This window comes from Euprymna scolopes, chromosome 43 (genome assembly GCF_053919585.1).
Source record: "Euprymna scolopes isolate OS-2025 chromosome 43, ASM5391958v1, whole genome shotgun sequence".
Lineage (NCBI taxonomy): Eukaryota > Metazoa > Mollusca > Cephalopoda > Sepiida > Sepiolidae > Euprymna > Euprymna scolopes.
The window spans coordinates 15,356,032-15,369,178 of NC_136524.1; the positions used below are offsets into that span (position 1 = coordinate 15,356,032).

General features: G+C 35.0%; 1 protein-coding gene across 5 annotated transcripts in view; it reads right to left on the bottom strand.

Moving 5' to 3' along the window:
• Nucleotides 1-13,147, bottom strand: part of LOC145268204 (dynein axonemal assembly factor 6-like) — a 461,727-nt gene that overhangs the window by 298,195 nt on the left and 150,385 nt on the right. For all 5 annotated transcript variants that reach the window (XM_080123470.1, XM_080123469.1, XM_080123467.1 and 2 more), the window contains exons 3-4: nt 9,924-10,002; nt 6,626-6,716 (exon numbers count right to left, since the gene is read on the bottom strand). In XM_080123470.1, the coding sequence (XP_079979596.1) occupies nt 6,626-6,716; nt 9,924-10,002 (170 nt within the window). The remainder of the gene's footprint in view (nt 1-6,625; nt 6,717-9,923; nt 10,003-13,147) is intronic.

Consider the following 13,147-nt stretch of genomic DNA (forward strand, 5'->3'; position numbering starts at 1 on the left):
TCTTTTTTCTTGATATAAATTAGAACATTATTAATAAAATCTATTTTCTTGATATGAATTAGAACATTATTAATTAAATGTATTTTCTTGATAAAAATTAGATCATTAATGAAATGTATTTTCCTTTTAAAAATTAGAATATCATTAATAAAGTGTATTTGCTTGATAAAAATTAGAACATTAATAACGAAATGTATTTTCTTTATATAAATTAGAACATCATTAATGAAATGTATTTTCTTTATATAAATTAGAACATCATTAATGAAATATATTTTCTTGATATAAATTAGAACATCATAAATGAAATGTATTTTCTTGATATAAATAAGAACATCATTAATGAAATGTATTTTCTTGATATAAATAAGAACATCATTAATGAAATGTATTTTCTTGATATAAATAAGAACATCATTAATGAAATGTATTTACTTGATATAAATTAGAACATCATTAATCAAATGTATTTTCTTGATATAAATTAGAACATCATTAATGAAGTGTATTTTCTTGATGAAAATTAGGACATTATTAATGAAATCTATTATCTTGATATAAATTAGAACATCATTAATGAAATGTGTAATGTGAACAGACATCTAGCTATTAAACTCCCTACATAGTACCTCTGAAACTTAGGTTCCTAATAGTAGCCCATTACACCAAAGTGGCAATGTGCCTTGTTTGGGGTAAAAATGTTATCAAAAAATAAAAATAAAAATTTTTTTAATGTATTTTCTTGATAAAAATTAGAACATCATTAATGAAATGTATTTTCTTGACATGAATTAGGACATCATCAATGAAATCTATTTTCTTGATATAAATTAGAACATTATTAATAAAATCTATTTTCTTGATATAAATTAGAACATTATTAATTAAATGTATTTTCTTGATAAAAATTAGATCATTAATGAAATGTAATATCTTTTTAAAAATTAGAACATCATTAATGAAGTGTATTTTCTTGATAAAAATTAGAACATTATTAATGAAATGTATTTTCTTTTTAAAAATTAGAACATCATTAATGAAATTCATTTTCTTGATATAAATTAGAACATTATTAAATGTATTTTCTTTATATAAATTAGAACATCATTAATGAAATTTATTTTCTTGATAAAAATTAGAACATCATTAATGAAATGTATTTTCTTTTTAAAAATTGGAACATCATTAATTAAATGTATTTTCTTGATAAAAATGAGATCATTAATGAAATGTATTTTCTTGATATAAATTAGAACATCATTGATGAAATGTATTTTCTTGATATAAATTAGAACATCATTAATGAAATATATTTAGATAAAAATTAGATCATTAATGAAATATATTTTCTTGATAAAGATAAGAACATTGTTAATGAAATATATTTTCTTGATAAAAATTAGAACATCATTAATTTTTTTTATTTTTTTTATTACATTTTCACCCCAAACAAGGCACATTGCCACTTTGGTGTAGGGGGCTACTATCAGGGGAAACATCTATTGGAGTACTATGTAGGGATTAGGGCAGTGAGATGTTGGTTCATGTTGCACTTGAACTTATGCATGTCAGTACAGTTGGGGAAGCAGTGACCTTGAATGGAATTCCAAAGGCTAGCAGTTCTGAGGAAGAAACTACTGGAGTAGAACGATCTTTTACATCTAGGGATCTCTACAGTGTGCGGGTGGGATTTTGCAGCTTGTCGGGTCTGTCGAGGGTGTTCACGTCGTGGGGGCACAAGTGCTTGCAGTTCATCAGAGCATTCACCATTATAATACTTGTAAAACAGGCAGAGGGATGCAACGTTTCGACGATGGGACAGAGGCTGAAGCTTAGATGCCAGTTTAGGGCCTATCAGATTTGCGACTCTCTTTTGAACCCTGTCAAGGAGCGAGAGACTAGTAGCCGATGCACCAGCCTAAATATGACAGCAATACTCCATACATGGGCGAATAGTGGCCTTATAGAGGTACAGGATACTTTCGGGTGTTAGAAGTTTTCTAGCACGGTAGAGAGAGCCCACCTTCCTCGCAGCGGCCCTGGCAATGCTCTCAATGTAATTGTTCCAACTCATGTTTCCTGTGAACATTAGGCCAAGGAGCTTGAGAGACATACTCTCAGATAAAGAGTCGTTGGCCATTACTATAGGTGGTAGAGAGGGTTTCTTGTAATTATTGAATGAAACCAATTTTGTCTTGGCGGCATTGAACGTGACCATCCATTTTTGTCCCCATTCCACTACTGATTGGAGGTCATCCTCTAGTGCTTCTGCCATTACTTTAGATATATGTTCATTTGTTTTCCTGTCGTGCCTGCTATAGAGTGTGGTGTCATCAGCATATATACCCATCTCAGAGGCAATTTTATCGGGGGAGGTTATTTATGAATATCAGGAACAGCAGAGGTCCAAGGATAGATCCCTGGGGCACTCCCGCATTTATATCATATTGTTTAGATGTACGACTATCGAGGACAACCTGGATTTTTCTCTTATCTAAGAAGGATTTAATTATGTTAAGTATTCTACCAGTGATACCGTATGATCTAATCTTCCTGAGGAGACCCTCATGCCATACCCTGTCAAAAGCCTTAGATATATCTAGAGCTACCGCTCTGCCCTCTCCCGCTTTGTCCAGTGAATGGTATATGCGTTCAGAGATTACAGTGAGGATGTCTGCCGTGGAACGGGCTTGTCTAAATCCATATTGTTGGTCGGTCAGAAGTTTAGCATCTGTAAGGTGCTGGACTAGAGCATGGTTAATTAAGGTCTCAAATATTTTGGCAAAAAGTTGGAGGAGGCTAATAGGGCGATAATTTAATGGGTCAGTTCTTTCGCCAGAATTCTTGAATACTGGTACCACAGAAGCAGTTTTCCAACAGCCCGGAAAGCAAGCTTCATTAAGGCATTTGTTGTAGAGTTTGGAGAGAACTGGAGCTACTTCGGCTGAGCACTTTTTTAATAGCACCGCTGGGATGAGGTCGGGTCCACATGCTTTTGAAGTGTCAAGGTTTTTTATGATAGCATGCACCTGAGCAGGGGTGATTATTAGATCGTCTAGCGTGGCGTCTGTCCGCATAGGAAATTGAGGTAGGGGGTGGTTTAGAGGGTCCAGTGTGGAGTTTGAGGCAAACCGACTGGCAAGCATGTTAGCCTTCTCGGTTGCTGAGCAAACAACCTCGTGATTGTTGGTTAGTGGGGGAATTGTTGATTGCCCATTATTTACTACACTGTTGTAGATTTTCCAGAAGTCACGAGTTCCTAGTTTTTGTGCTTCGATGCGTATTTTAGTGGTTTCCGTAAATTCCCTCTTAGCTGTCGCTATTTCTTTCTTAGCGTTACTTCTAGCTTCTATGTACTTCTGTCTGTTTGAACTGGACTTATGTCGGTTAAACCTGTGGAATGCATGCTGCCTTTGGGCAATGGCAGTTGCGCAAGTCGAAGTAAACCATTGGGGAGAGTGGGGCTTGCTATAGAATTTCCGCATGGGAACATGCGCTTTGATTGCAGTTTTGAACTATTCAGTGGTCTCGGTTGCACATTGTTCAGCAGGAAGAGAAAAAATATTTCCCCATGGGGCGTCTCTGATAAGATCTCTGATGGCTTCCCAGTCAGTCTTTTTATAATATCTCGTTGTTTTGAGCACTGGCTTTTCAGTTTTGGGTCTAGAGTTTAGGGCGATTTCAACCATTATCACCGCATGATCAGCGTTCCCAAGTGGGCTGTGGGCTTTCGTTACACAATCATCAGGAACTGTGGTCAAAAACAGATCTAATAGTGATGCGTGTTGTTCTTCCTGATCAGGGAAACGGGTTGGAAAAGTAACAATTTGCGATAGGGAGTGAGATACAGAGAAGCTATGAGTTGCGCTGCCTGCTGCATCTGTGTAAGTAGAGAATCCAAGCGAGTTCTTGTGATGGACATTAAAGTCACCAAATACATGTACTTGGGCGCTAGTGTCGAAGGAGAGTGCTGTGTCTATGCTGTCAGATACTTTCTTTATTATGGTGCAGTCTTGGGTCGGTAGAGAAAGTAAAAGTAGCTAATGTTGTGTTGCATGATTAGTCTAAAGCACATAAAGGCTTGATCATCTGTTTCTAGGTTTGTTTCTCTAGTCAAGGGAAAGGTATTACGAATGTAAACTCCAAGTCCGTGCATATGTCTGTCAGAGTCCTTACGGCAGAGTGGGAGATATCCAGGCATATTAAAGTAGTTAGAGGGGATGGAGGAGTGTAGGTTAGTCTCACTTAGTGCTAAGATATCCGGGGTATTTGTTAGGAGAAATGCTTCAACATCAGCTAAATTAGTTCTAAGCCCACGGATATTTGTGAATGCAAGCCTCAAGGGAGGAGGCAAGTTGGATTTGTTTGACCCTAAGCCTGGTTTAAGCTTATTTTTAGACTGTACTGTCATCATATTTTTTAACGAGTTTCAGTTAGGTTAGGGGAAGCCGAACAGGAGGTTATGCAGAATATCACACATGCATCACAAGTAGACCATCAGCTGACCCTCCATCAACTAGGACTGTGGCCTCAGGAAAGCCCACCGGGGATGAGTGCAGGGTCCCTTTCCATGCGCGCCATGGCACTGCAAACATCCCGATATTATACAACTGTTGATGGAGCAGCCGCTCTAAGCGCTACCAAAGAGTTAGGGCACCTGTACTACCAGTCGGAAACAGCAGCCAGTAACTGTCAATCCAGTACCCTCAACCCATCAGAGGAAGGTCAACCTAATCTAATTGCTCAGGCATATATGGTACTCAAGCATTCTCAAGTGCCCAGCTTTAGGGGTGGGGTGTGTCGGGAGTGGGGAAACGGCGTTCATTGCCCTAGACAAGAAACAAGATCTACCACTGGGTGTTTCTGTCGAATCACTGTGATAGTATCTCTGCACCTGACTAATAGGCAAAGAAGGAGTATAGAAGCCGGGCGATAGGCAGGACCTATCTACTCCTTAAGCAATTTAGGTTTGCAAACCGGTAATTTGTTTGAGTCACCAGCTCTAGGAAGGTTGTCATCCAAGACTGAAGAGGCTTCCCTCCTCTTTGGTTTAGTTTCAGAGTTTTCCTTCTCCTAGACGGATGATCTGGAAAGATCTACTGGGTCCGTCACCACTGAGAGGGTTTGCTCCGCGCCTGGGTTCTAATCCAGGTATTTCTGCGACCCCGCGTGGTTAGCTAATGTTATTGGGTTAGTTTGTAGAGGTTATATCTGCTAAATAGTTACACTCCTCAAAGTGAATTAGGGACATTGTTATTTCATTGTTACTGGATAAAGGGGTTGAGTAGAGCTCATGCAGTGTAAGCAACTATGCTTGTAAGGAGGCTTGTTAGGAGGAGATAATGTGGTGTGAGGCTTTCTCTTTTATATATATACATTTTTTATTATCATTATTTATTTATTTTTTTTTTTTTTATTCATGTGAGCTTGGGTCTAGTATAACATTAAAGTGTGAGTAGGTGTTAAGAATTGAACTACGAGTTGTGCCCAAACTATATTTTAGATGACAGCAGGGCATGAGATGCGAGTGCAATATAGTACGGATAAAACAGTAAGTTTTGAGTCATGTGTAATTTGGTAAATAGATATATGGGCTGGTTTTAGTAGGTGCGAATAAAGTTGAAGGTACAAAGTGAGTTTCTATTATTGAGAGAAGATGTTTTCAGCTTTCAAGTAAGAGTTATGGACATTTAGCATAGCAAGGAGCATTGGTTCAGTTTCGTATTAGCGTTGCAAAGCTATCAAGAGGAGACATAGTTGTGTAATGCAGTGCGGTGTGCTTCACTTCCGAGTATATATTTGGCTGTTAAATACCAACTGGAATAGGAATGAACTCCAATGCATGTCTAAAGGGTAGAATTGTATAGATGTTTAGTTATGACTAAGCAGTTAGCATGTGAGGGTTAGGGGCTGGAAGTTAAAGATTCCAGTACAAAACGGTGTGAAATGTAGGAGTTAAGTGGCGGTTTGGTGGGAAGGAGCAGATTGTTAGCCTTCAAGGAACAGGGGTTATTAATTTCCAAGAAACAGATCTACATTAGGATTTAGAGTGGCAGGTAAGGTTTTTTTTTTTTTTTTTTTTTGCGCATGCAGGTTAGGCAGGGGTAATCGTCTTGGAGGTAAAATGTATATTGGGATTTCGTAGCTAGCAGTTAGGTGTTTGTTCCAGTTACAAGACCTAGTTCATGGTGGATCGGAAATTCGTATTTTGTATTTATAGGCAGGCATTAAAGTCACGCACAGAGAATAGCATCCACTCAGGAAGAAATAGCTCTAGTATCACAGCTAAGATACTGCATATTTAGGTTACGAATAGTGGAAGTTAAATTGGGCGGCACTTTTTTTTTTTTTTTTTTTTTTACCTTACCATGGATGTTAATATTAAGTATCGTACTTAAATAAAGTTCTTCTGTCATCTAAATAAGCTAAATAGGGATTCCCCCTCCTCATTACTACGTTGATAAAAATTAGAACATCATTAATGAAGTGTATTTTCTCGATATAAATTAGAACATCATTAATGAAATGTATTTTCTTGATATAAATTAGAACATCATTAATGAAATCTATTTTCTTGATATAAATTAGAACATCATTAATGAAATGTATTTTCTTGATAACTTACTCTGGTTGTAAACGTGGATCTGACAGTGAATCAAATTCTGCTCCCTCAGTGATTTCTTCTGAACACCAAATTTCTTTGGATTGATTAATATCTAAAAACGATAAATCAATATTGATAAAAATCGATAACAATAAAACAATATCAATATTAAATAAAAAATCTCAATAAAAATATTACGGAATTAAGATTAATATATATATATGTATAATAAAACAAGCTATTTAAACTGTTGGAGCTTGACTTTTGTTATTTCGGCTTTAATAATACAAAAAGAAGACATTGATTAGATGTTTGGATTCAAATTAAGGAAAAAACTGTATAAGCTTGGGAAAACAAAAACTGTATAAGCTTGGGAAAACAAAAACTGTATAAGCTTGGGAAAACAAAAACTGTATAAGCTTGGGAAAACAAAAACTGTATAAGCTTGGGAAAACAGACAAAAAGAAGCAAAGGATTCCCTGTTTCTTGTATTATTTGTACAATAAGTGGTTTGAATTTGGGTTAGGGTTAGGGTTAGTGTATTATATTTGTTACTGCTTCCTGCAATATGAATTTCCATTAATTCCCCTTGTGTTTTGTTCATTGAAAATTAATAAGCATTTCATTTTTTCTTCTAACTTTATTCTTTTTATATTATTTTAAACTTTTTCAGTAACAAATATCTTGATTTACCTTGATTTGAATTTCATGGATTGACATAACATTACGATAATAGTCAATCTTGAGATCTTTCTTTGTGTTTAATTAAAACTCCTCTCTCCCTACCATCCCCACATGTTATATTTGAATTTCTGCTAATTCCTAATCTTTTTTATTTCACTAACAGTGTCACTCGCAACAGGTTACATACTCGGAAGAGATGATAGAAACCACTGGAGCAGATTATTATTCAATGGAGATGAAACAAAATATGACATTTAGGAAATTAAATTCTTAGGCCATCTATGCATTTTCAGTCCAAAAGACACTATATCAGGCGCAAATCCCATTGCAAGAATGAAAGATGATGAGAGAAATGAAGTGTGTTGCATTTAGTCCACTCAAATCTAGCCAATTCCTGACAGATTTAAATGGAAACAGATATCATGAATTCATCACAGATGTTTACTTCTAAGGCAAAATAAAAATACTGAGATCGGACAATGGTTCAGAATCTAAGTCAAGCAACTTCCAAAAATTACTCTACAAAAACAATATTAAACACTAAACATCACCAAGCAAATGATGAAAGACCTTAAGGATAGATTTCAATGTAGCAGAAGGTTATATTACAAATGAGCCAAGAAAAGTATGTGATAAAAGTACTAGAAAGGTTTCACATGTTTTACTGTAAATCCAGGACGATAGCATGTGAACAAAAGTTGGATTTAATCGACAATAACTCCAATGACCTAATTGACCCCAGAATTGCGAAGTAGTTGGTAGTTTAGTTTACTTGATCTATACTCGAGACCTTAGAAAATCAGAAAATTATCACAAAATTTAGCTAAACTACATGAACAAATGTGGATAGCAGCCAAGCATATACTGAGGTGCATAAAGGGTACTATGCAGTATCAATTATGCTATGCGAAAACAAATGACTGCCTCTAGCTAATTGTAGTGATGCCGATTCAGCATTGGATCAATGTGATAGACGAAGCACCTTTGGATACTGTTTCGGTTTAATCAAAAATGTCCCACCTATTTCCTGGAAATCAAAAAGACAACCCACAGTTGCATTATCCATATGTGAAACTGAATATGTGACGCTAGCAAAACTTACTCAAAAAAATAGACCTACATCAAAAATGCGCCCCTATTAAAATATCTGAGCACAATCAAAGTGCGATAGCGTTTTCCAAGGACCCTGTGCACTAACAAAGCTGCAAAGATAGAGGCATAAAATATCACTTTATCAAGGACACCGTAAATAACAACAGCATAGAGATCATTTACTGTCCCTTCGCCAGATATGATCACAGACAGTATGGCCAAACCCCCAACTCAGGCAAAACTAGAAAACTTCCAAGGACTTTTATTTGGATTTTAACCAATATGATGCTCTTACACATATTTTTTTATACATATAAGCACAGTAACATTCTAAGAGAATGTGGGGAGGGAGTAGAAGTCTGATAACTCTTGTATTTTTTATTATATCCCTTTTTGTACAAAAAATCCAATGATCTTTTGTTTGTATTCAATTTCTGCTAATTCTTCATTTTTTTTCCAACAATACTACTCACAACAAGTATGAATACACTTGATTCATTTGGAATAATGCACCTATTTCAGTGCAGTGGACATAAAATGTTCCACTTACTTTATGAGAAGGACCACTCCATTTATTGAGCCATGGTTTGGAAGTTTCCAATGCACAGATTTACCATTGCATTGGCAAAATGAAAAACTAGAGATGAGCAACACAATGGAGATTACTCATTGTGACTTTATCCTCATTTATGCAAGAGTTATGTTTTCTTTAGAGAAAATGATACTGTAAAAATTCTCTCCATCAGAACTAAGTTGCATATTTGAATGGTGGTGCTTTGTTGTTAGCCAATCAGCTAGAAACGACAGAATGATCAGTTTTTCTTTTTTGGTCACAGATAATTTTACAAGTGCTAGGTAGGATTTCTCATCTTATAAGAATGCATTTTCCATGATGTTACTTAATTTAACTCCAACAAATTCTCAAAATTAATTTATTTTTTAGTTAATTTCAGTACTTTTTCATTTTTTGTAAGAAACTAGTTTTTCATTATATAATGCTTTAATAAAAATCGTCACATAAAATGAGTGAATAAAAATAATGTTACATAAAAATATATTTAAAAAATACATATAAAAATAATGTTACAAGAAAAATTGTAGATCCAAAATTCGTTGAGTATATAGGTTAAGGAGTGTCCTTACACACACATTCTCACCTTTATATATAGATTATTACTTATATCACATATTGTATATGTTTCTGAGTATTTGCTTTAAAGGGAAGTATTTTATTTTTGAAGAAATAAAATTGTATTTTTTTAGTAAAACCTCATTTTATATCTAATATCAGTAATGTATTATGCTACAATTCTATTAGTTCACAAACGTTTATGTACATTCTTGCTGAATACTATCAATATTTACTTGAATATTTTTCTCTCAGGTTACTATAATTAACAAATAGTTTATTTTATTTTATCAAAAATAAAATAAAACTGAAAATATGATTAAATTCTTCATAAGACAACATTCTCTAATAAACAATTTGAGTAGGTATTTTTTTATTACGTTTAAAACACATAATACACTTAAGAATATTTACCTTTTTTAGAGGCACTATTTCTTTGTTTCTTGCTTTCACCAATATGACCAGGTCCAAACTTACTACTGCCAAGCTGTGGCTGTTAATAAATTCAAATATTGAGACCATATTAGTATTTATTTATTGATTTATAATATTCAATTTTGAAATACTGAACAGATATAGTACACCACACACTGTAAAAAAGGTATTTTTATTTATACATTTAATGAAAATGTTAAAGAAAAAAAAAACTCATAAGATAATAGGTTTACTGGCATAATGATCAGAACTAATTGGTTGTGAGTCCAGAGTTCAATCCTCAGTTGAGTCATGCCAAAGGATCACAAAATGGTACTTGACATCTCTATGCTAAACATTCAGTATTATAAGGCGAGGATCATGCAGTTGGGCGAAATGTGAGCATGTCTAACCTTGCTAATGCAGATGACATTATCCTGCTTGGATCGATTGGTGAGGAGGTACAAGCACTGCTCAAGTGCATGACTGTCACTCACAGATTTGGGATGCATAACAATGCCTCTAAAATAAGTTCATGTCCTTGCTAATTGACCAGGATACCTGGCTGCCCCTCATGCTTGACATAATTCACATCCAGATAATGTGGATTATTTTGTCTATCTTAGCTTTACTATCATGCTAACTGGGCAGACAGTGGCTGAGATTAAATGGTAAATAAAAGCAGCATGGTCTACCTTCTTCTCTCTTAACTAATCTATGGGAAATATGCTTGGAAATGAAGGGACACATCTATCAGGCGATGGTGAGGGCCATCCTTTTCTATGGATGTGAGACATGGCCAATGAGAGCAGCATTCTGCATTGCTACCATGGAAATCATGTTCCAGTTTCTGCTCTCCATCAAAGACTAACTCTATGCCTCTTGTCGTCCATCCTCCTTCAGTGACATCTGTTGTTTAGACATGCAGCTCATCAACCATAGGGAGAGCTCATTTACAAGGTCCTCTTTCCTTCCTCTCTGCCTAGTAAGCACAAATGTGTCGGTGGACAAAGACCTGGGCATTAACAATTATGGATGACCTGGTGGTAAATTGAACCCAGAAGTAGTTCATCTCCAGCAATGGAATCAAGAGTGGTTAGTCATATCTTGTGACCTGGTCCAAAAGACAAAACTGGATTATGGTAGTTCGAGATGCAGAATTATTTTTGTTTTTGTTTGTTTTTCACAAAGGAGTCACCACTTATCAAGGCCCGAAAGCCACTCGAGGATAATGGTTAATGAGTTCATGCTCAGTAGGAAGCTGGTTCAATATGACTAGGATAATATCACTACAAGTACAAGTATGTATGGTTTGTAATGTGGGCTATATTTAATTTAGTTTTATGCAAAGAGAGATAAAAAGATGGTGGAAGCCCTTCATTGACATTAACAATAGGTTTGACATGATTTCATAAATATTTCATAATTTTGAATTTCTTTTGGGTATTTTAAAGGATTTTTAGGGTGAATAATCTAAGCACTTCTTACTTAAAAATTAAAATATTTCAGATTTGCATTAAAGTTGATCCATACTCATTAAACAGCAATTAAACAACATTTCTTGAATTTCAAATTTTTTTCTTAAGACACTTTAAGCTTAAGTCTTAAATTTAAAAAATTTTTCTATGATTAAAACTTATGTAATGGATTTTAATAAAAATTTGAATAAAGATTCTATACATTCATTTTTATATTTGGAAGAGAAAATAAATTGGTGCAAAACTATTATCTTTGGGGAAAGTAATTTTACCTGTCCTAGGACGAGTATTCTTCTAGTTATATCATAATCGTGTTAAGAAAATTTATTTTAAAACCTTATTTTGTAATAATCTATATATATAAAAGCGAAAATGTATGTATGTATGTTTGTATACTTGTGTGTCCGCTAAAAACTTTCGACAGACAGAACAAAAATCATATTGAAGCTCCATCCTTCGCCCGAAAAATATCGAAAAATTGGCCAAAAACGTTAACTTTTTCACCCCAAAATCGACAATTTTCTACAAAACCGTCCTCTCATGATGATAACCGGTTCTACGCATGTGTTAGATGACATCATGACCTGATTTAGTTTAAATAGTTGAAGAACTGACTAAATTTCATGTATATCGTGTTAGCTCAGTTGCTTAGCGCGTTGATTTATTATCTAAACATTTTAAGTTCAAATCGTGGTGTGAGATTTTTTTTTTTTTTCGATTTTTTAACTATAAATATTGGAGCAAGGTTATTTAAGCCATTTTTCACGTAACGTTCGTTTTTCTATATTTTTTTCTATTTTCTATATTTTTTTTTACTTCACTTATTCTTAGGTTTTCATTAACACCCCCACCCCGACCGACCACCCATACCCAAAAACACCCGGGTACCCACCGATTTTTTAAATTTTAATATCGAAACAGGCTTATTTAAGCCATTTTTCACGTTTTTTTTTGGGGGGGGGGGTAGTTTTAACGTTCGTTTTTCTGTTTTCTTTTTTGTTTTTTCGATTTTTACATTTAACATCGTTCGTTTGCCTTACATTAGTTTTTTTTTTGCGTTTTTCTCCGATTTTTTTATGTTTTAACTTTTTTTTATATAAAATTTAATTTTTATTTAATATTTAAAAATATTTACTTCACTTATTCTTATGTTTTGATTACCCCACCCCCACCGTCCGTGCACACACACCTCTAAACACCCGGGCAATGCGGGGTACCCCATGCTAGTCTATATATATATAAAAGGCAAAATGTGTGTGACCATTTCGTGTATGTCTCGCAAAGGCTTCTTTCGCACACGCTCCCGGGGGGTGGGGGGGTTATGATCGCTTAGAACTGTTTATATCTACGATTTGGGAATGCCAGTCGCCTCTACATTTATTTACGTTGACTTTTATGAGATTCGCGCTATTTCGCTCTGTCGCCTGTTTGTCCTGCTTTTTAGTATAAATAAAGTGAAACTAAATTCAAACCACGCGTTCGCGGCATCTTTTGTCCAGATCAAAGTGTAATAGTATTTCCTCCTATCCAAACACTTACTTGGACAGGATGTTAGTTAGGAGAGGCGAAGTAGACTTCTTATCTTGTCCCATGTTCACTTGACTAGGCCAGACGGACCATAAACTAGTTATGGCCCGGCTGAAGCTAGGAAATAGGCCTAAGTTAGTGGCTCACTGGAAGTTAAACACCTCCCTTCTGGAGATACAAGACTTCCAAGAGAATTAATTCAAAAAGCACTAGTGGGGG